The 24,316-nt window shown below is 41.4% G+C and overlaps 1 protein-coding gene across 3 annotated transcripts; it reads right to left on the bottom strand.

The window, feature by feature from the left end:
- Positions 1–15,409: 15,409 nt before the first annotated feature.
- On the bottom strand, positions 15,410–23,341 carry LOC102525321 (putative protein SSX6). 3 transcript variants are annotated; one of them, XM_072956281.1, is made up of 8 exons: positions 23,143–23,341; positions 21,751–21,904; positions 21,195–21,309; positions 20,760–20,855; positions 19,189–19,235; positions 17,206–17,317; positions 16,386–16,490; positions 15,410–15,944 (listed from the first exon to the last, which is right to left on the bottom strand). In XM_072956281.1, exons 1-7 carry the CDS (start codon positions 23,244–23,246, stop codon positions 16,390–16,392), a joined length of 729 nt encoding a protein of 242 aa, XP_072812382.1. In that variant the 5' UTR covers positions 23,247–23,341; the 3' UTR covers positions 15,410–15,944; positions 16,386–16,389. The 3 variants fall into 3 exon arrangements, with proteins under 3 accessions (XP_072812382.1, XP_015102711.1, XP_072812381.1); XM_015247225.3 differs by having other exon boundaries at positions 19,189–19,238; positions 21,751–21,886; positions 23,143–23,339; XM_072956280.1 differs by having other exon boundaries at positions 19,189–19,238; positions 23,143–23,338.
- Positions 23,342–24,316: the final 975 nt, after the last annotated feature.

Below are 24,316 nucleotides of genomic sequence, written 5' to 3'. Positions count from 1 at the left end.
GAAAGAGCAAGTCTCATGGTTATTTAGGCACAGTTCCAGGCAGAGGCGGCAGCAGCAGCAAGTGCAGAGGCCTGAGGTAGGAAAAAGCACGGCAGGTCCAAAGGAAGAGCAAGGAGGAGCCAGGGTGGCCATTTTGCTCTCCCACCAGCCAATTGCACCACAGCCTTGCCAACAGCCTAAGTTATGAAACATGGACTTTTGCCTTCCTAATAAAATAAAATAATAAAAATGGTATTGCAAAGTTTTCGGATGTTTCAGACACATTCATTGGTCTTTTTGGATCATTTTTATGCCTAGACAAGCCACTAGAGTTATATAACCTTTTTTCCTCTGCTCCATATTTAGAAATGGGGGCAGTTGACTAAAGTCGATCTGTTCTGTATGCTCCTTATTTCACTGTTGCTCCCTTAACTCATTCCTTACTGCCACCAAATTTAAACTCAACAGGCTTGTTTTTTATTTTTTTTATTTTTTTGTGGGGGAAGGTAATTAGGTTTATTTATTTACTTATGTATTTATTTATTTAATGGAGGTACTGGGGATTGAACCCAGAACCCCGTGCATGCTAGGCATGCATGCTACCACTGAGCTATACCCTCCCACTACGTTTGCTTTTTGATAATAATGCTAACTTGAAATTCCAGAACCTGACCTTAAAAATGCAAATCTTCATCTTGAACACCACCCAAAGATATCATTCCCTCAATAGGGTCTCCTGCAGAGCAAAACTTAAATTTTCATGAAGTCTAATTTATCTTTTTTTTTTAATGGGCTTTGCTTTTGGGATCCTGTTTAAGAACTCTTCACAGTACCCAAGTTTTAAATGTTTGTTTTCCATTTAAAATCTATGACACATTTGAGTTAAATTTTGCATTAGGTATGAGGTTTAGGTCAATGTTCTTTTGGGGGAGCCTATGGATAGGCAATTGCTCCAGCAGCATTTCTTAAGAAGACAATCCTTCTTCCATTAAATTACTTTTGTAATTTTGGGAAAAAAATAATCAATTTGGGACTCTTTTGGAGTTTTCTATTTTGTTCCATTGATCTATGTGTTTATTTTCTCCCCAATATCACAGTTGTTTTTTGATTGAAGTATAATCAGTTTCCAATGTTGTGTCACTTTCTGGTGTCCAGCATAATGTTTCTGTCATACATATACATACAAGTATTCCTTTTCATATTCTTTTTCATTATGGGTTACTACAAGATACTGAATATAGTTCCCTGTGCTATACAGAAGAAACTTGTTTATCTGCTTTTTATATAGTGCCTGCAAATCTCAAACTCCCAATTTGTCCCTTCCCACCCTCTTTACACCCTGGTAATCATAAGTTTGTTTGTTGTCTGTGAGTCTGGTTCTGTTTTGTAAATAAGTTCATTTTGTCATTTTCTTTAGATTCCACATATGAGTGATATCATATGGCATTTTTCTTTCTCTTTCTGGCTTACTTCACTTAGAATGATGATCTCCAGGTCCATCCATGTTGCTGCAAATGGCATTATTTTATTTTTTATGGCTGAGTAGTATTCCATTGTGTACACATACCACAACTTCTTTATCCAGTCATCTGTCGATGGACATTTACAGTTTTGATTCCTATTGCTATATAATAATTATTAAAATTTGACAGAGTCAGTCCTCTCACTTGCTTCTTCTTTTTCAAAATTGTTTCAGGTATTCTAGTTCCTTTGATTTTCCATATAAATTTTAGAATAATTTTATCTGTACAATATTGCTGGGATTTTGATAAGAATTGCATTAAATCTGTATATCAAAGTGTGGAAAACTGACACCTTTACTATGTTGAGTCTTCTCTGTTTCTTTTCCTCAGTGTTTTGAAGTTTTCAGCATATAAGTTCTATACATGTTTTACTAGATTTATACCTAGGTATTTCATTTTCTTTGCAGCAAGTATAAATAGCATTGTTTTTCTAACTTCAGTTCCCATGTTTTCATCGCCCACTATTTCCACTATTAATCAGTATTGATATCGACATGATGCCCAATGCAATAGAAGAGATAAGTATTTTTAAATGATGGTAAACATTATATTTTTTCAGACTATGGGATTATCTACTTAGGAGGTTCAAGAAAATCAACAAAAAGTATCAGAATTAGAAAGAGAATTCAGTAGTTGGCATGGACACAAAATAAATATCCAAAAAGCAATTTTAATTTCTACATCTTGGCAATAATTAGATAGAAATTATAATGAGGGAAAATATCCCATTTATGACAACAATAAAATTGTAAAAAAAACACACACTAAAAATAAACTGAACCAGAAATATGCATGACTACAGTATCAACACTTATAAAACTGAACTCTAGAAAGAAAAATGGGAGTAAATTTGCAGAAGCATTTTATTCCTAGATGAGAAGACTTAATATTTCTACAGATGTCATTTCTGCAAATCTTTTTTATGCAATTTCTATGGACTGCAATTTCCTACTTAATGCAATTTCTAAACAAAATCCAGGTGAGATTTTTCTTTGGGTTATGACACATTGATTCTAAAGTTTGCCAGTGGAAAACTAAGTGGCAGCAAAATAAATATATGAAAATAGCCAAATTATTTTTAGTTTCATGCATCATTTGAAGTTTAGACAATTATGAAACATTTTATTCTTTTGAGAGAATACTCAGATGTACAAGCCTGAATCCTTCTTTTTAAATTATAATTGACATAGAACATTAGTTTCAGGTGTACAACATAATGATTCAATGTATGTTTATATTGTGAGATGATCACTACAATTACCACACATATTTACACATTTTTTTCTTATGATGAGAACTTTTAAGATCAATTCTCCTAACAACATTCAAATATGCAATACAGTATTGTTACCTAGAGTCACTATAGCATACATTACATCACTGGGATATTTATTTATTTATTTATTTATTTATTTATTTATTTATTTATAATGGCGGTACTGGGGATTGAACCCAGGACCTTGTGCATGCTAAACACGTACTCTACCACTAAGCTATTCCCCACCCCAGAGGATTTATTAATTTTATAACTAAGATTGTTTTGAAAACTAAAGAATAGGGTGACTTTGCTCTAACAAATGCTGATATGTACTCAGTAAAGGGGCTGGAATAGTGTGTCCATATCCCTGTCCCCAGAACCTGTGACTATGTTGTTATATATGTTATAGGGGAATTAAAATTGCAAACGGCATTAAGGTTGCTAAGCTTTAGAATAGATTATTCTGGATTATCTGAGTGGGTCCAAAGTAATTACAAGGGCCTTTATAAGTAAAAGAAGGAAGCAGAAGGAGTCAAAGAGATGTGACAACAGAAGCAGGGTCAGAAAGATGTTGAGTGTTAGCTTTGAGGAGTGAGGAAAAGGGGCCATGAGCCCAGGAATGTGAGCGCCTCTAGAAGCTGGAAAATGGTTTCTCCTCTGGAGACTCCAAGAAGGAAAACAGCCCTGGGAACATCTTGATTTTTAGTCTAGTGAAACTCGTTTTGGATTTCTGACCCACAGAGCTATAAGATAATAAATTTGTGTTGTTTTAAGCCACTAAGTATATGGTAATTTGTTATAACAGCAACAGAAAACTAATACACACAGAAATAGTCAATTAGTGAAACAAAACAGAAAGATGAGAAACAAGCTGACTTATATACAAAACTTTAGCATCCATTTCCAAACAGTGGGCAAAAGATGGATTGTAGAGTAAATGATAGTTTGATAAGTGTCCATCCATTTGGAAAACATAAGGATTAAAATTCTTACCTTTACCACATAAAATAATACATTCAAGAAAAATGAGAGGTTGAAATGTGAGATTTGAAGTCATAAAGAACTAGAAGAGTAGAAAACAAACTGGTTACCAGGGAGGAAAGGAGGGGAGGGATAGTAGGAATTTGAGATGAATAAATATACACTACTGTATATAAAATAGATAAACAGCAATGACCTACTGTATAGCATGGAGAATTATATTCAATTTCTTGTAATAAGCTGTAATGGAAAAGAATCTGAAAAATATGTATATATATGTAGGTATATGTATAACTGATTCACTTTGCTGCACACATGAAACTAACATTGTAAATCGACTACACTTCAATACAAAATAAGAATAAACAAAGGAACTAGAAGAAAATTTAGGAAAATATTAGATGGTGTGGCATTTCTTGGCATTACACCAAGGTTAAGAGCAATAAATCTGATCTATTTAAGACATAAAAATTAAAGTGTTATCCAAGTCAAAAGACATCACTGACAACCATTTGAAAGGGCAAATTTGAGGGAAAATGTTGAAATATGTTGTAGGGAAGGAAAAAAATATTTTCTTTCTACCATTCTAGGTTCTTGGCTGGGGTTCTGTAACAAATGACAGATTAATAAGAGAAGAACAAACAGAAGTTTATTAATATGTGTATCTCATATACAGATAGGAGAGACTTAGGGGTGATAACTCAAAGGGATGGCCAGAGCACAAATTTATATAGCAATTTGGGCTAAAACAAAGGAAAAAGGAGTTTTGGGCTTCTGATTGGGAGGCAAGGTATGGGAAGGTGACCAGGGCAAGTTTGGTAAACAAGGATAAGGTTTGTTATGCAGATTTAAGTCGGAGCTTTCTCCGTTGATCAGAGTTTCTAGTGATTTAGAGTCATCCTTCTCTTCCGAGTACAGAGAGAGTGATACTCTGACACTCTTACAAATGGAGATTTCCTTTATAAATGTAAATTTCCCTTACAAAACAGTAGCTTTTACGCTCTTTCCAGAGCTTCTCCTGTGTCTGCTGTTTCTCAGAATAATCAGCTTCAAGTAATCTTTATGCCAAAGAAGCATATTTGGTGGTCACATATTCTGGTCTCCTACCACATGCAACAAATTAAAAGTAACTATCCTTTAATATATAACAAAGCTTTTGCAAATCAGTAAGAGAAGCTGGAGCAACTCAATGAAAAAAAATGTGTTCAGGCAATGGCATTACTTCACAGTACAGCACAAAGGGATCAAGAAGTAGAAAGTCTGAAAGGAAAACAAAAATAAAGGAAATGGAGAATAGATCCCAGAATTTTCAGTGCTCGTCTAATAGGAGTTCCAGACAGAGAGAATAGAAAGATTGGAAAGAAGGTAATATGTGAAGAAATAATGTTCTAGAATTTTCTGAGCTGAAGAGAGACATGAATCTTCAAACTGAAAAAAGACACTAAGTTCTGGACAAGATTCAAACACACACACATATCCTAGAAATAAAATTTTTAGGTTAAAGATAAAATCTTAAAGGATAAAGAGAAAATCTTGAGTAGTTCCAGAGTGAAAAGAGAGCAGAAAGAATACAATGGAGAAGATCTTCGAAGAGCTGATGAGAAATTACTTTGAACCTAGATTCCTAGATTTCTGTATATTTCAGAAAGTTCATCATACATGTACACTTTCTGAAAGGATGATAAGGGAGTGTGATTCAGCAAGAAGGGGAAAAATGGATTTAGGAGGAAGGATGGAGTTCCAACAAAGCAGTGGTGAGGGGAAAAACAGTAAAATTTAAAATCTAAATAAGGTTGATCATAAATTTTAAAAATTACAATCTTGACCTAAAATTTCAGGTAGTATAAACAGGGAAGATGAGGGAAGGGACAGAAAAGAGAAGAGAAGTTTTTGTGATATTTAAGGGATGGATATAGATGCTAATTAATGGTAGATTATAGAGTAATTAAGAGCACTCGATTTTAGAGTGCAAATTCTGGAGTCAGAAGGCATGGGTTCAAATTTTGGCCTCTCAATTTATTGGCTGTGTGGCCTTATATAAGTCACAAAACCCTTCTGTGCCTGTCTACCCAACAGTAAACTGGGGATAACTAGGGTATCTAACTCTCTGGATTGCTATGATGATTAAATGGGTTGGTATATTAGAAACAGTTGGAACAGCACCTGTCATGTGGTAAGTGCTGTATTTATTTTAGTTATTATTGCTGTTGTTAGTCATGATTTAAAATGGCTGCTAAAATGCAAAGGCATATCTGCTTCTAGATGAAGATGGTGAACCAGCACTAGCTGTTGGCTTCCTTCCCCCAACCTAACCCTGCAGACTCCACAGAAGAGGTGAGAAGGGGATTGGACCTCAGAATAATTCCCAGCAATAAAACTCTTCATCTTTCTAATTGCATCTCTTTCTCTACTCTGATTTTCTAGAAGGCTCATTACCTGTCCTGTAGACACCACAGAGCAGAAAAGCGGCAGGGCTGACCCAGTACCAGTCTGAAGTGGCCTGGTCACATCAAGGCATAGTGAGGTTGGAAAGCTCATCTAAAAAGTGCAATCAGAGATGAATGGATAAAGAAGTTGTGGTATATTTATACAATGGAATACTACTCATCCATAAAAAAGAATAAAATAATGCCACTTGCAGCAACATGGATGGAACTGGAGATCATCATTCTAAGTGAAGTAAGCCAGAAAGAGAAAGAAAAATGCCATATGATATCACTTATATGTAGAATCTAAAAAAAAAAAGACACAAATGAACTTATTTACAAAACAGAGACAGACTCAAGCATAGAACATAGACATAGACTCAGACATAGACAGACATAGAAAACAAATTTATGGTTGCCAGGGGCATGGTGGGTGGGAAGAGATAAACTGGGAGTTTGAGATTTGCAGATACTAACTATTATATATAAAATAAACAACAAGGTCCTACTGTATGGCACAGGGAACTATATTCAGTATCTTATAGTAAGCTATAATGAAAAAGAATATGAATATATGTATGTTCATGTATGACTGAAACATTATATTGTATACCAGAAATTGACACAACATTGTAAACTGACTACACTTCAATAAAAAAAATATATATATACCAAAAAAAATGGAAGAAGAAATAAATAACAACAACAACAACAACAAAAACCCCATGAAATAAAAAAACAAAAACGACAAAAAAAGAAAAAGCGCGGTCAGGCTGGCTAGTAACTATCCATTCCTCCTAGCCCTCCCCTCCACCTGCTGGGCTAGGCAATTACAACAAATTACATCTCCGATTCCTCTACCCTCCTCTACACAACCCCTAGACACAGTGAAATATAAGATTATGAAAGATAAGCAAAAATCATGTTGAAGATGTCCAGAGAGAAATAGCGGTTTACCTACAAAGGAAGAATAATTAAACTGACATCAGATCTCTCAAACACCACCATAGAGGCAAGGGGACAGTGGTGTCACATCTCCAAAGCGTTGAAAGAAAGGGCCTTTTCTAGGGTGGAATAAAGATAGTCTCAGGCAGGCAGGGTCTCAGAAGGTTTAAGACAGAAAAAAACACAAGCATTAAAAGACAGGACAGCAGCACAATTAATAAATGATGAAGGAGAATTTGGGGGCATTTGCTCAATGAATTAAGACTCAGCTTTAAGCATTCATTATTGGTATGACATTTAAGTATTTTTTTTCTCCCCAGGTGAGTATTATATTAAATTTAAAATTCATTTTATTCTAATTCTGGTGATTGCTTTACTATGGACTTACCTGGATGTTTAGGCAGCTACAAACTACCCAGAGAAAGGCAGAAATGGCAGTGGAGATAATTAAAGAATGGGAATATAACTATAAAAGAGTAACCAAAGGGGAAAATTGTCAGGGCAAATAGACACAAAATTGCATTTTCCCTGTTGTCAAAAGGGAAAGAGACTTCCGCTCCTTCACTTCTTTTCCCAAGCATTTCCTTGAGAAACCTAGGCTTTCCTCGTCCTCTTTGATATGTATGTACATATTTTTAAAAGCTAAATAAGCCTCTTGCCAGCCCTTAAACCCAGGAATGTCTTTCTTTAAGAGCCTTGGAGCCATCTCTTTGAAATGTGGATGGCAAGGAAGATAAGCACCTTGTCTCCCTGTTACCTGGGAGCTTAGCCTAGGCGCCTGGCTCCAGGCTGTAAGCACCTGCTAGTCATAGAGATAGTCGCTTAAGTTTTCCTCCGGATAAAGGCAATTAGCTCACACAGGTGGCTACTCCAACTAGCAGGTGAATTTAGGACTTGCCCGGCGGTGCTTAGCTCTCACCCTTGGATGCCACTGTAAAGCCAGGCCAATGAACTGCACACCTGGGCTTTCTGGCCCCTCCCACCATTTCTGGATCGTATGAAACACTACACCCCAAAGTGTGGAATCTGGCTTCCCAACAGCTGCCCAAGGGGCCAGATGATGCAGTGTAGAAGTGTGGGGGTGTTAATGCCTGTGGGGGTACATTTTGATCTATAAGAAGAGAAACAGAGTGAGCCAGGCAGGCACATTCTTCCTTCTTCCCTCTCATGCACTGTTCCAAGGATGGTTTCCCTGTGTAGTCTGTCTGGAGATATCCTATATGGTCCAAAGACTGTTTCCTTGGGAACCTGAGCTAAAACAAGGGCAGTTAAACCCTTTAAGATGGTGTTAAGTGTTGACTGTGGAGGACCTAGGTCTGGGCAGAGGAAAATTGTCCCAATAAGAAAATGGAAAATTTGAGGACTGGGGATAGAGGGAAGCAATACACACGCCCTTCACTTAAAACCAATCTCCCCTAGGAGGTGAAGGAAGCATATATTTTTCAGAGCTAAGCAGTTCACTGCAAAAATCACCCAAACTGCCTTTCTATCCTCCAAAAATATCACCCTTAATCTATTCTACTACTGGTTCTTCTATTGCTTCCCTCTCTCCCCAAGCCTCAAATATAATGAGGGAGAGAAACACATTTGTGGAGAGGGGACCACTTCCAGCCTGCCTGCTCCATGGCCAAAGCAATCACCCCAAAGCAAACAGGATACTCAGATGTCCTACCAACTTATGGAGAGTCTGAACCAGTGATACCTTGATTCATGCATTTTATGAGTACAATATTCAGATAAAACCGTAAACCACACAAAATGTTGTTTGAAGCATCATTGGTCTATTTCACAGACTCAAAAGCTGTGTTCCCATAGCACACGTGTCTCCCTAAGGGAGAATAAATCTTAATAGAGACAACAGAGGAAAGTGAGCTGGACTAAATCCAAGCAATCCTGGGGATCCAGTGTAGTTTTCTCACTGTCACCCAGTCTTCTTTTTGCCTTGGTCCTCTGCCAGCGCCTTCCTGATTTCTAAAGTCTAAAGTTCCCATCAAAAGTAGAAATGTTATGATGACTGTGGCTCCCATATAATTTCTTCTACAGTGTGGTTGATTGGCTGACTTTTAGTGCAAATAGCATTTGCCCCCAGCATTGCACCTCAAACTCTCTGTCTCTAATGGAAGAGTAAATTTGTCCCCTTTTCCAGTTGCCTTAGGTGTGAAATGGAAAGTGGGTCTGGCCACCTCTCTGAGCCTCAAGTCCCCACCACACTCACAGATTCTTGTGAGAAATAGAGGCAATAACAGACACATAAAATAAATCGAACAAAAAGGTGCAAACCGTGGATTCAATAAATTATAAAGCTTGATAGAAGACATAAAAAAAATCTTTAGGGAGGAGTGTATAGCTCAAGTGGTAGAGCGCATGCTTAGCATGCATGAGGTCCTGGGTTCAATCCCCAGTACCTCCTCTAAGAATAAATATAAATAAACCTAATTACCTCCCCCTACCAAATTTTTTTTAAAAAAATCTTAAAAATGGAGACATAGCCCAAGTTCTTAGATAGGAAGACTCCACAGCATAAAGATGTCATTACCGGCTCCCCCCTCAACTGATCTATGAATTCAATGAAATTCCAATCAGAATCCCAACAGAGACCTGTTTTTTTTTTTAAATCATGGAACTTGACAAGCAGATTCTAAAATGTATCTGGATGTGCAAAGGATGTAAAGAAAGACACAGAGGGAGGACTTGCCTTCTGGAAAGCCAGTCATATTGTGGAGCTATGGCACAGGGATCTGCAGATTAACCATGGGATGAGGAGAAAACCAGGACATTAAGTTGAGGTGGTCCTCAGAGCTGTGGGGACAAGTGGGCACATTCACGGTCTACTTCCTCCCTTATGATGAAGACAGGAACCCAGTCTCTCACCCTGTCAACTTTTCCCACGGAGTGCTGTACACAGTCAAGGCTTAATAAGTGCCTTGTGATAAACTGACTGACTTAGAAACTGTACCACCCTTCTACTTGCCTGTCCTTGCTGAGAGATCGCCTCTGTCTGATGCTTGACATCTCTCTGTTTAAATACCATTCCTTTAGCCAGGGATTTCAACCTTGGCACCACTGACATCTGGGGCTGGATAATTTTTTGTTGGCGTGGGCACTGTCCTTTGCATTTGAAGGTGTTTAGCAGCATTCTTGACCTCTACCCCACTAGATGCCAGTAACCTTCCCCCCATCAAGTCATGACAACCAAAAATGTTTTCAGACATTGTCCGTTGTCCCCTGGGGGACAAAATCCACACCCTCCTCTCCTATTGAGAATCACGGGGTTGAGCAGTTCCCCCACACCACATTCTCTTTCATGATGCCACGCTCTCCTTGTGGCTGACTTTGGAATGTTCACAAATATCCTCTCTCTCTCTGCTCCCAGAGGACCACACTCTCTCTCACCCCTTCGAAGGTCAGACTTGGCCATTTGATGAGGCAGCTCATGCTTAGCCACACTCTTTTCTGTCTGCCAGGTCATCCATGTGACTGCTCTGTTGTCCCTGGGTCCTGGCAGGAGGGTGTTGATAATGGGGACAAGCAGCATGAGTTAGAAATAAGCTCTGGTTGTCTGTCATTTCTGTATAACCCAATCTACTCTGAGCTGATAGCCCTCCCCACCAAAAGGATGAAGTAACAGAAAAAAAAATGTATTGGTCTTTGCCCCTGATTCCTGACACAGAGCTCCTAAAACTTGTGTCATTTCCTACGCGATGAGAGCGCATCTTTTGTTCTAACGAGGTGACTCTGGGTGGTTCCTGAAATGGGGATTGGTCATTAAGAAGACCAAGCCATGGTTAGAAGCTTGGAATTTTCAGCCCCACCCCCATCCTCCAGAGAAAGGAGAGGGCTGGAAATGGAGTTAATCATTGATCGTGCTTATGTGAGGAAGCCTCCATAAAATCCTGATAGCATGGGGTTCTTGGAGCTTCCGGGTGGGTGCACACATCCATGCTGGCAGAGTGGGCACCCCAATGCCACTGGGACAGACGCTCTCGTGCCCCCCACCCTTCTGGACCTCAACCCAGGCATCTCTTCATCTGGCTGTTCATCTGTATCCTTTATCATATCCTTTATTATATGATCAACCAGTAAATGTAAGTAAGTGTTTCCCTAAGCTCTGTGAGCTATTCTAACAAATGACTGAATTTGAGAAGAGGGTCATGGGAACCTTTGGTTGCCAGCCGGTTGGTCAGAGGTACAGGTGACAACTTGGGACTATCAACTGGCAGCTGAGGTGGAAGAGGCAGTCTTATGAGACTGAACCCTTAACCTGTGGGGGTCTGTGCTAACTCCCATTAGTGTCAAGCTTGAACTGAATTGTACAACGCCCAGCTGGTGATGCAGAGAATTGCTTTGGTGTGGGGGAAAAAACTCACACATCCTAGAATTCTTGTGAGTGTGGTAGGCGTGCGAGAGTAAAGGAGAGACAAAGGAGTGCTTTTCCCAGGCATCTGGGATGGCCCAGCTGTCCATATACCCCTCCCCTGGTCAGGCCCGGGCCAGACGAGCAGGAAGCTTCCAGGTCACCATCTTCCAGAAGACCATGGCTCAGAGAGGACATCGCAAGGCTTCCCTGAATCTTCCCTGCAGGACTCGGAACAGCAAGTCACCTGGTGGACGCACACTGGGACCCTGGAGAAGGGCTTTCCAAACTGCAGGTTGTGACTCACGGTCAATAGACTATTTTATAGATCCCAAACAGGATTGTATGTTTTTAATGAATTAGAATGAAATAACAGCACATCCCAGAACAGAATAGAAGACATCAGAGGAATATCACGTGTATAAGGGTCAGTATTATTTTGTGAAGCATTTGTTTTATTTACTTATTTATTAACTTTTTAAGAATCTTCTTTCTTTCTTTTTTTCCCTTAAAAAAAATGGAGGTACTGGGGATAGAACCCAGGACCTCCTGCATGCTAAGCATATGCTCTACCACTGAGCTATTACCCTTCCCCTAGCATTTGTTTTAGAGTCACTTGCAAAATGTGTTCTTTACCATGGATCTTGGTGAATAAAGCTCAGAACTGTTTTCTTGTGATGGGTGTACTGTTCTCTCTCACATGTCCTTGCATTTTCTCTGACTCTCTGCGAGGAATAGGGATTTGCTTTATAATTGGTTTTTTAAAATATTGAAAGAGAAATAAAACGGGGACTGGATGGTTAAAAAAATCATTTTGGATCCTCATCAGAAGAGCACGTGCATCCACGTTGAGTCTCAGGCTTGGTGGTGGGGGAGGACCACATACAGGCTGACTTCTAGGGTCGGGCAAAACCATACTCTCCCTGAAGCTCAAAATTTGGATCTGTCACATGGAGAAGGAGGAGGAGGAAGAGAAGGAAGAATGGAAGGAAGGAAGGAAGGAAGGAAGGGAAGGAAGAAAGGAGCTCTAGCTACCCAAGGAACCTAAGGGAAAATGCTGCTTGTCGTGACTCCAGAGTGTTTTCAAGCCACACTTTCCTACATCTGTCTCCTGTCCTGGGGAGTCCAGCCAGTGGAGCCCATCTTCCTCAGGAGAAAGAAAAATCAAATTTTGGGTGTCCTATTCTGTATTTGCATGGAGAATAAAGGTACACAATGTCTATGAGCAGAATATTAAATTTGAGTGATGGAGTACAGTAGTGGGGTAAAATAGAATTTGTTTCCTCTGAAGCACAGGTGGAACCTCACTGACCTGGGCAGCACCCACCTCTCCCTGAAGCACCAGGCAGGGTGTGCTCACAGTTCTTGGGGATCTCTGACCTCAGACCAGCTGACCCTTCATACTCTCCTTCCTGGCACCCTGTCCCTCCGATGGCTGGGATAGCCCTAACATGGCCCAGGTCTCCCTTGCCTCCTTACTAGCGTCTTTTCTCCCTAACCTGTCTCTCTGTCTTCTTCTTTCCCCACTACCACCAGACCCTGCTTCTCCCTCCCTGCATGCTCCTTCTCTGGGGTTCCCTGTCTTGGAAAAATGACTTCACATCGTTTACCCTGAGATTTGGGGCAGAACTCAGAGCTTATTCAAATCTCTCCTCATCCCTCCCAAATACATGCCTACCGTCCTAGGTGTCTCTGAAGACACAGTGAGTTCCAAGCCCAGCCCTTCCTGCACATGCCAGGTGCAAGAACTCTGGCGAGAAGCTTGACATCTGTCTGTGTCTCCACCTCTCATCTATAAGACCTCTCCATAGCTATATGTAACATCTATAATGATGGTAGTGTCTACACTCAAAGGTTGGTTGTGAAGATAAAAGGGAGAATCCATATGAGATGCTTAGCATCGGCCCAGGCACTTGGCAAACACAAGATGAATATTAATTACACTTTCTATGGTTATTATGGAAGGTGGGCTGAGAGGGCGAGACCCCAGTGGATCAGACCTCCCTCATCCTGGTCCTGCAGACGTTCTTGGCCTGGCATGCAGACTCCTGGGCCTGGGACCTGTCTCCCACAAAGGTATGAGCTCAAGTGATAAGATGTTATTTGTCCCAGAGGATCAGGTGAGGATCAGGTGAGGACTCAGGTAAATTGGGGATGCCTTTGCTCCACAGTCCCTTAGGAACTGGCTGTGCAGGGAGGGTTACCCCTATGAGGAAAGCTCTGCTTCAGGGAACATACTGGTGAGAGAGGGTTTAGGTGGGTGTGTACATCTGTCCATACGACCGGCCATGCCACCTTCCCCACCTGTCTGTCATGGCCCGCGTCAACTCCCAGGTCTAGAGTTCCACAGAGCGGTGATTCTCTCAGGCATTACTCATCATCCTCCCATAGCAAAGTCCTCTTTAAAAAAAAATTTTTTTTATTGAAGTAGAGTTGATACACAATGGTGTGTTAGTCTCTGGTGTACAGTATAGTGATTCAGTTTTTTATATATATATGTGTGTGTATTATTTTTCATAATAGATTATTATGAGCTATTAAATATAGTCCCCTATGCTATACAGTAGACTTTGTTTTTTATTTTATATATAGTAGTTAGTATTTGCAAATCCCCAACTCTCAATTTATCCCTCCCCCTCCTTTCCCACCCTGGTAACCATAAGTTTGTTTTCTATGTTTGCAGGTCTGTTTCTATTTTGTAAATAAGTTCATTTGTGTCCTTTTTTTTTTTTTAAGATTTCACATATAAGTGATATCATATGGTACCATAGCAAGGTCCTCTTTGGTGGGTCTTCTGCCCCCGAGGGCTTTAGGGGACCCGAGCCCAGGCCAGGTCCCAGGGCTGCCGTGTGGACAGTGATCCTACGACCCTGCAGCTGTCATTGGGTGTCCGTGGGAGAAGGTAGACCCAATTCTGGCCCAGGAACCGCAGCTCGAGGCTGGAGCCACAGTGACTGGTCAGAGTCTAAGGAAAGACTTGATTCTCGCCCCTCACCAGGAACCAATCATCTGTCGGTTTATGGTTCCTCCTGCCTTTGATTCAAATCTACTGGAGTGAGGGGAGGGGTCCAGAGGTGGGATGAAGACAGAGGTAGGGGAGATGGAGGCTTTGGCAGGAGGAGAGCCTGGAGGTGAAAGAAATGGGCCGTGGATGGTCAAAACAGTGCAATACTGCCTCCATCTGGGGCTGGTGTTTGACGTCCCATGCAAGTCACCTTGAATCTCCATGGGCGGCCTTAATGTTCCCCAACACACACGGTGGTTTGTTCTAGAAGAGATTCCTCTCTTCCCTTCCCCAGAGCTGACTGTTCCATCCTGTGGCCTGCAATGGGATGTCTGGGAGAGGACTGTCCCATTCTTAACACCTCATCCCCACCCCAGCCCCCAAGCCCTTGGTTGTGAGACCCTTGATGGGAAATTTCATGCCTCTGTCCAGTAGACTTTTCCATCTGTTGCTCCCTTGCATCATGGCTAAGTGGACTCTTCCATTCCTGTCCACCATGTGCCCCACAGCAGACCTCTCCTTTCCTAGTCCTCCATGTTCTCCGATTGACAGTTTCATCTCTGTCTCCTCCTGCAGACTCCCAAACGGACTGTCCCAGCCCCTGACTCTAAAAGCTTATGGAGAACAAAGGCCAAGGCGTCCATCCACCTGCAGAATCCTGCCCCGGGATCGGGGTGTACAGTATCCATCAAAATAAAAACTAGAAACAACCCCCACCTAGAATGTCAGCTCCACGTGTGTGGAGAGTTTTTTATCTTGTTCCCTGATGTCTCTCTAGCACCTAGAACGGGACTCAGCACACAGTACAAACCCATCAGGTGTTGGGTGAATGAACCCTTTGACACAGCAATTCTCCATCGAAAAATGTGTGCATTAAAGAAACACTCACACACGTGCACAGGGTTGTGTGCACAAGAATGAGAGGAACAAACAGCCAGGGAAAGTTTGCAAATGTTTATTCTTTGTCAATGACTGACTCAGGCTAAATGAACAACAAAAGTTTGTAACTTGGAGCATCCAATGAACAGTGAGAGAGACTTCTTCAGGACACGCTGCTAATGGGGAAAAGCAGGTAGGAGATGCTCACTGTGGTACCGTGTGTGTGTGTGAATGTAGAGAAAAACATGTGGAATCAAACACCCAGAACTGTGCTCAGTAACTGTCGCAGCTGGAGAGTGAGAGGTTAGTGCTGTTCTGTGCAAAGACTACTTAACAATACTTGCTTTTTTTTTAAAGGTATAGATGCATGAATACACAGAAATAGGCATTAGGTATATATCTTGCTTATCAACAAAATTCTAACATCTAACAGAACGCTTAACACAGTAACAAAAATCAGGTTTAACTTGTCATTGTTGTGAACTCCTTCTTTCACTTTCTAGACCTGATGGCCAGGAGTTCACAGCCATGCCCATGCTCATGAAAGGCCACCAGGTTCTGCTTCTTATCATGGGCACTTGTCACATCCCTGGGGCTGAGGCAAGGAAAGAAAAGGAAAGTAAGTGGCGGTGAGCTCCAATTGACTGAGAAATTACTACTCATCTTCTCCTTGGGAACTACACGGCCCTGCGCACTCTGATGCTACCCTCCCTCATGATCCACACGCATCCCCCACTGCTCCTGGAGGCAAACCTTCTGTTCAGTGACTCCCCTACCTGCTCTCTGAGTTTCTAGGCATGGCTTACACATCAGGAGCTAACCTGGGCTTTGGGAGCCCACAGCCTCCTGAGCAGGGAAGATCTCTGGCAATTCAGAGCAAGGGGGTAGAAAAAGCCTGAGAAACCTCCTCATTTAGCCTCAGAGCTACACCACAAGGGACCAGGAGAGAGGAATGATGTGTGGAGCCAGCGACAAGATGGGCTACCGGTACAGGACATTTTGCAGGGATACGAGGATGGACTGGAGGGTAACTTACAGAATTAGTCATCTTCCTCAGGATCGCTGATCTCCTCATAGATCACGCGGTACTTTCTTTCACGCAGTCTGTTGGCCCAGACTTTAACTCTCTCTATCTTGGGTCCTATGGTGAAGAAGAACTGGTAAACGAGGGTCGGGTGAGTGGGGGAGGGTTGGGCCCTGTTCTGTCAGATAAGGAGATGCCTCCTCCCGCCCAAGTGGCCACAGGCTTTCTCCATAGTCTGTTTTCCATACCTTCTGGCTCAGGGAAGCTGAGATGTTAGACCTGTACCAACACATACCCAATACACACCGTTCGCCATTCAGGGTTTTCGCTTCCAGCTCCTCCCATTGTCAGGTTTAGATTCTCAACCGCTTTATTTACCAGAACATTCATTCAGACCTTCTTTCATTCTGCATTTATTTGTTAAGGGCATATTGAGTGTCAGGCATTGAGCTGAGGGTAGGCATAAAGTTCTGAGTAAGATATGTTCCCAGGGTATCCCAGACAGAATGACCCGAGCACCGAGCCTTCTAGATGTAATTGGACACCTCTGAAAAATCTGTGAACTATGATGCTTTACTTTCGTTTTATGGACTGGGAATTTGGAGCTCAGAGAATTTGGAAGACTTCCCCCTCGGTTACCTGAATTCATGTTGATGACAACTCAAGTCTCTGACTCTGGAAGTCATGTTCTAATGTCTCAGCGGGAGCTGAGCGAGCTTGCCAGTCCAGCCTGGACCCAAGCCTGTCCAGGACCCATCTCCCACGCCTACACCACACACTTGAACATGGCCAGGGAAGCCAGGGGAGGTGTTTCCAAACAGTTTCCTCTTACCTGGTATCTCCTTAATCTGCTGATCAGAGCTAACTTCTTGTTTCACGGGGCACAGCTGTTTCGGAGCCTGTTGTGAGCCAGATGTTTCCTTTTCACGCTTCTCAGGTAGCACCTTATTAATGTGAAGGTCACATATAAACAGTATCAATGGCATTTCTCTAGCGCTTTAGAGCTTACAAAATGTCTTCACATTCAGTGCTTTAATTAAAATTCTCAGCAACTCTGGAAGATCGTTCTATTATCTGTACCTACATTATGAGGAACTGGGAAGTTAGAAGGAAAGGGAAAGGTCTAAATGAAGGGGGTTTCAAGGACTAGAAATCTCGTCTTCCAGCTCTTTCCAGACTGACTCGCAAACAGCAGAAGTCTCCACATAAGCAAGAGTGTGGTATACGGAAGATTTGGGGAAGTAGACCATTTTAAGAACCCACGAGGTCTGCGAAAGCAAGACGAGGCTTCTATAAAATATAAGGGATCGAATATAAGCTAGCGAACAGTTGAGAGTAAATGAAAAATGTACAGAGGGGACAAAAGACTGCTGGAAAATGGTGTGGGGGAGATGAACATAGGGAAAGGAGAAGAAAGGAATGGTTTACAGGAATTAGTGCAGATAGCAGGGAAAGTAGTGCCAGATGTGACCTAGCGTCCTACCCCGGCAAGCACACTTAATGTGGAATTAGGAGAGGTGGGGGAGGGCATAGCTCAGTGGTAGAGCGAATGCTTAACATGCATGAGGTCCTGGATTCAATCCCTAGTACCTCCATTAAAAATAAATATATAAACACATAAACCTAGTTATCCCCCTCAAACCCCCCAGAAACAAAGGAAAAAAAAGGGAGAGAGAATTAGGAGAGGTGGTTCCTGTACCAGCTCTACTTGTGTCAGGGTTTGTCATCGACCAACAGTCTTAAGCCATCTTTCATTCAGCGCCTTCGTTTTCATGAAACAGTAAACACGAAATGTAAAACGAGCTACAGGAAAGCACTTTCTAAGCTTGTAAAGACTGTTTAAATGTGGTAATAAGAACAATGAATGCCTCCTTTTACGATCCTCTGAATTCCCTCGACTGTGTCCATCCTGGAAATCCCACCCCAGATCCCTTCATTAAGCTAGAGTTTAATCTGCAATCATGAAATAACTTATTCAGTAAACCTCTGAGAGTCCCCCTGGGCTGGGACTGAGGCTTCAGAGATGCCTTAGGTACAGATAAAGCCCCAAAGGAGTTGACGGCAGGTAAGGGCCGGCAGTCCAAGCGATCCAAAAGGGGCCCTTTGACTGAGCAGAGGGGAGCTGGTACCTCCTGTAGTGACAGTGGGAGTCTTAACAGAAGTGACGGTAGCAACTGCGGAGTAAAACCCTAAGCCAAACGCCTGAGTTTCATAAACATAAGGAAAAGCTCATGAAATTGGAAATGGCTTGGAGGATTAGACTACTACCACTGCCACTGTGGTCTCAAGCAAATTATTTAACATCTCTGTACCACAATATCTGCACCTTTTATTATTATTAAATTTATAATTATAACCATAAATTATAAATTATATATAGTAATAATAAAAATTAAATTAACTCAATAATAATAAATTAAATAATACATACTTATTTAATATTATTTAATAACAATAATAATTATCATAAAAGAAAGTAAGTAAATATTAAATACAATTACAATAACATCCTCATTATTTGGGGACAATAATAGTAGCAACATCCTAGAGGTTTTTCCTTAAGGACAAAATTAATCCATGTGAATTGCCTAAAATAATATCTGGCATCACTATGAAAACAAAAGAATTATCAGCTATCATAATTGTTGTTGATTACTACTAAGCTATAGCTACTACATCAGGCATTGTGATAAAGTGATCAGGACAGGGAGGCAGTGAGGACCAGGTCATTTTCAGTGTTTTCCCACTTTTACTAATATTCACATCCGCGGAGAGAGAAATGGTCTCCGGTCCTTTCTACTCGGGAGGTACTCACCTTCAGTTGTTTTCTCTCTTGCATGTTGAAAACCTCCTGAGGAAACTCTTCTGAAAGGAGGTGACAAATTAGAATTTTTCTTTGTCGGTAAATATTCCCAAACTGCAGAGAGACTCCTGTAGTATCAAGGTATTCTGCAGCAGAGGGCTTTGAATCCACTCGCTGTCAAGGAGTTATTTGGAGACTGGCCTCTGGATTATCTTTAATAACAGTTTATGCATTTATGTGTGGCATCAATTCACAGTTTTCCTTCTAAAAAAGGATGGTTTACAAAATGCGAACTAAACACCATCATTGTCTCATCCTATTTCATTACATATTTCTTATTTTTGTCCCCAAAGAATTAAATTGATTGGTTGGATATCTGAACTGTGTAGAGATGTGTGGCATCCTTAACTAAAAATCACTGTATAATTAAAATGGTGAATTTTACAGTATGTCAATTACACCTCAATGAAGCTATTAAGTGTATGATGAACTATGGATGATTTAGTCCAGCGGTTCTGGAATGTTTCCAGCATAAAGACTGCCCTTTCATATCAAAAGCTTTGTAGATAATCAAACACTGGATTTTCAGCCCTCTTGCAGTAATTTTGGGAGCTTGTGGAATCTGGCCTGTTTAGCTGGAGAGTCATATAGGTCTACTGGAGACAGTCTGAACATTCTGACCCTGTCTTCTTACAACTGTGCTGTCGGAGCTGAAGACCAAGTGAACGCATCCCACCCCCCTTTTTAAGTGAGTACATACACTGCTGAAATGAACAAAGATTTCTAGAATCTGTCACGTATTTTTACCCTGCATTGCCTCTGCTCACTGACAAGTAGGGAAACTCAACGTGTGGAGGACTGCTTTCTCAAACACTCTCCTAAGCTCAACAAAGAGAGTCAGGTTCAATTAGGAGTGACACAGCTATTCGGTTTTGGTAAAACACAGGGAAATAACCATACATACCATTACAATGCATTGATCACTTTCTCTCAAGATATTTATCCAATACCTATGCACTATGAAATTCACTCTGGGAGTTTTGGGTGGATTTACACTTTACATTTTTCTTAATCATCCTATGATTCATTAATGGTGTTTAATAAGAACAATAATTTCTTTTAAAAAGAGAAGTGTTTCAAACATACAGAAAATCATGGAGAAAAATATTGGAAACGTACACATCTACTACTGAGTCTAGTTGGATTTCAACATTACCTTGTAGCTACTTCAGATCACTCTGAGTTCTTTATCCAAAATACAACAAAACACTATGAACAAGTCACAGCTAAAGCCATCTGTGTAACCCTCACTGATCTCTGCCCTCCCTCCTTTTTTACTTCTTCATTCCAGAATTTGATGGGTTTTATTCTAACTCAGGCTTTTTAAAAAAATACATTTACTATGTACTTACTATCCATAAAATTCTTGTTTTCAATTTTTAAGATTTTATATGAATGGCCTCTGATTGTACTTAACCTTCTGCATCCAACTTTTCCCATTCAACCATGATGCTTATGAGGAAACAAACTCCTAAGAATATTTCCCCAGGTGCACCCCAAAGTAGGAGACCCTTGTCACTTACTCTGATTCCCAGGGTTCTTATCCTCAGAATCACGCTCACCGAATTTTATGGTTGGCCTTCTAGGACACATGAAATTTGGCAGGCTGGCCTTGAGGCCTAGAAAGATACAAAATATTTGTTCCTTAGGAGACAGCCTGAAAGGAGGGTGGAATGCTGGGATACACCCCTAACAGTAAAGCTCAGCAGTTGGGAAGGGGATCTGAACCAGGGCCAGCAGGAGAGAAAATGCGTGGGATCCAGGTCTGAGCATCTCTGTGGTCACTCCCAGTCCTTAGCCCTGCACTATAAGAGCAGAACTCCTGAAAGCCGCCTTGGGATTTCTTCCCTCACAAAAGGGAAGTGTAGGCCACTTGCTGCAGTTTGAGAAGAAGCCACGGCATGTAAAGAGGGATGGTCATTTGTTTCCAGCCTTGTCTGGACCCAGAACTTTGTTACCTAGACCAGTCATGGTTTCATAGTTTCTCTTCATATACACGTAGGTGATTTTCTCTGAGTATGCCAGATTTGCCCACTCTTCCTTAGAGAAGTACTTGGAAATATCCTTGAAAGCCTAGAAAAAAAAAAAAAAAGAAAAAGAAATCCCGGCAGCAAATCGGCTACACATGTCTGACGTTCAGCCAGGGACTCTTCCTTGGCTGCAGGACCTCCACATTGGATCTGTAAACTGGAGATAATAACCCTCCTGGTTGATGTCATGGCTAACTGAGAGAACATGAGTAACATTCCCCGGCCTCTCCCCTGGTGTGCAGTAGGTGCTTAATGTGCTCTGCTCACCTTCCAGAATGGACTGAGAGCCACCCAGAGCGGTGCAAGGACACAGATCTTGTATCCAGAGATGCTAGGCAAGGACAGAGTGACAGTGGGAAGCTATGGATCTCCCTCTGACACCCTGCTCCTTTTTTCCCAGTGCTTCTTACCCCACCTTTTCAGACATCTAGTCACCCTACACTGTCCCCTGGGCCACTCCTCTGCCCCCTCCAGATCACCTCACCTTGGATTTCTTCTCTAATTTCTGGGTATCATCAGAGGAGTTCTTTACAAAGGAGCTGCCTCTATTCATGGTGCTGGGATTGGTCTGATCTCGAAGGAACACAACCTGAATCTCTCTGTCCACAAGGTCAAAGGTTCTGTGGGGGGAGAAAGAGCTGAGGGGAGGCCACAGTCAGTTAGTCACCCGGAATTAAAGTTCTACTTTTCTCCGTTCTTGGCTTGTCTGTTCCTGAGGAAGGACACAGAGGGAAGTCAGATGAGAATAGGGGGCTGGAGGTCTCTGGGAGAAGTACTGATTAGGGATGACAGGTTTTCTGTGAGCATTATCAAAGCAACATTGAGTCTTTGAGGGAGGTTGGTTACTGTTCTTAGTAGTTTCCCTAGGGTTTGGCTAGAGTTAAATAAATAAACAAACAAACAAATAAATAAATAACAGAATACTACTCAGTCATGAAAAAGAATGAAATTTTGTCATTTGCTGCATGGATGGACCTGGACTGTTTAATGCTTAGTGAAAAAAATCAGAGGAAGATAAATATCGTATGTTATCACTTACATGTAGAATCTAAAAAATGAAACAAAGAGATGAATATAACAAAAAAGAAACAGATGTACATATATAGAGAAAAACTAATGGTTACCAATGGGGAGAAGAAAGGGGGGAGGGGGAAGTTAGGGGTAGGCGATTAAGTAGCACGAACTAGTATGCATAAAATAAATAAGCAATAAGAATATATTGCACAGCATAGAGAAATATAGCCATTACTTTGTAATAACTTTAAATAGAGTATAATAATAAAAATATTAAATCACGATGTGGTACACCTGAAATTAATACAATATTGTAAATCAACTATACCTCAATTTTTAAAAAGGCTATTTCTAGGTTATTTGAAAATTATTAGAGGGAGGAGAGCTGGAATCTCTGATACTATCGGATTAGCCATCACTCAGGCTGAGAATGTGGGAAGTTTTAGTGAGCAATCTGGTGCTCCCCAAACTGACGGCATTGGGAATCTCCGAGGGAGCGGAGGGTCTGATGCAAAGAACGCCGCTTCTTTATCTCACAGGAAGAAATAAAAAAGTCCCTTAGGCAGAGGCTATATTATATCTGGTTAAGGAGATATAGGGGTATTGGGTTGATTTGGGGGTTTCTCGGGCTGAGGGGAGTTTTCCTTTCCTCAAGAAGAGCAATAGACCGAAGACATTTTTGGTTTTACGACTGCCCGACGGAGATTGCCGAAAGGCTTTATAAAGTCGTCCCTCAGTCCTAACGATCTTGAGGATGTTAGGAAGTACAGAAAATACCCAACCACTTAAGTTATTGACAAAAGCTTCCATTTTCTGCTTTCCTCCCTTAACCTATCCAGAGTGTCCCTGAGAGAGAACCTACCTCGGCGGTGAGCGATGGCGAATGGCCGCTCCACGATGAGATGAAATCCCACAGTTCCGTGGCCCAAGGACAGTAAACCAATCAGAACAGGCAGTGAACTTCATCTGGCCAATCAGAGATCAGGAAAATAGGCACGCGTGGGGAGGAGGGACGCAAGTGAGTGGGTGTCTCAGTCCAGGCTCCACAGGCAGAGGAGGGCCTCTTCAAAATGGGTGGAGACTTCGATTTTTCCGTTTGACGCAAGTTTGTCTTCCACCAGAATTGTCCACTCCAGGTTCCGTAGGCCCGTTTGCACGCATGCTCAGATGTTCCCTTTCCATTCAGCCTACATCTTCTGTCCGGCTGTGTGTTTTTTGCTTTAGTTTTAATAAATGGTATAGCTGAGGCGAGCCGCCATCTCAAATTCTCCGCATCAGTCTCCAACTTACTCAGATATGATGTCTTTCCTAGGGCCCCGTAGGACCTCTCTAATAACTTAAGAATTATTAACTTAAAAAAACCCACAGTTTCGGATATGTGCTTTTTTGATATGTGCTTTTTCTATAAGATCCAATAACCAGAAACATGTTTTACCCCTTCATACTAATATTTACAACTATAGTATTAAAAAGAATGGCCGTGTAATTAGGGCTTGAGGTGTTCCTCAGCAGAGTCAGAAGTCATTTTTTCTAGGAAGTCTTTCCTACTCCCCCCCCCTGTTCTCCAATAGGTCCCCAGTACACAATCCGTGGGTAGCAGAGCTGGAATTCACCCTCAAGTTGAATTGAGTCCAACGTCTGTGCTTCTAATTACTCTTCGATTTTGTCTCAAATATTTCTTGGCAGGTTGAATGAATGAATGAATGAATCTTAAAGCTACAAAGGATATTTAACATAATTTACATAATCTTCTATAATCACTCATAACTTTATGTGGCTGCTATAACAAATTATCAAAAACTTTGTGGCAGAAAACAACAGAAATTTATGTACGTATGTATGTTTTTAAATGTTTAAATGAAATATCCTGATCTTTATTTCTCACAGTTCTGGAGGCCAGAAGTCTGAATTAGTTTCTCTGAGCTGAAATCAAGGTGTCGGAGGGGCTGCACTCCTTCCAGAGGCTTTAGGAGAGAATCTTTTCCTTGCCTCTTCCAGTTTCTGGTGGCCGCCAGCATTCCCTGGCTTGTGGCTGC

This window comes from Vicugna pacos, chromosome X, assembly GCF_048564905.1.
Source record: "Vicugna pacos chromosome X, VicPac4, whole genome shotgun sequence".
In the NCBI taxonomy this organism is placed as follows: domain Eukaryota; kingdom Metazoa; phylum Chordata; class Mammalia; order Artiodactyla; family Camelidae; genus Vicugna; species Vicugna pacos.
Note: the sequence above shows the minus strand (reverse complement) of the source record. Positions and strands in the feature narration are given on the sequence as shown.

Coding starts and splice junctions, on each gene's coding strand:
- LOC102525321 (XM_072956280.1), bottom strand. CDS start 23,246: ATGAAGTTCACTGCCTGTTCTGATTGGTTTACTGTCCTTGGGCCACGG. Junction 21,310..21,750: donor AATTAGAGAAGAAATCCAAG/GTGAGGTGATCT, acceptor TTTTTTTTCTAG/GCTTTCAAGGATATTTCCAA. Junction 20,856..21,194: donor TGAAACCATGACTGGTCTAG/GTAACAAAGTTC, acceptor GTATCTTTCTAG/GCCTCAAGGCCAGCCTGCCA.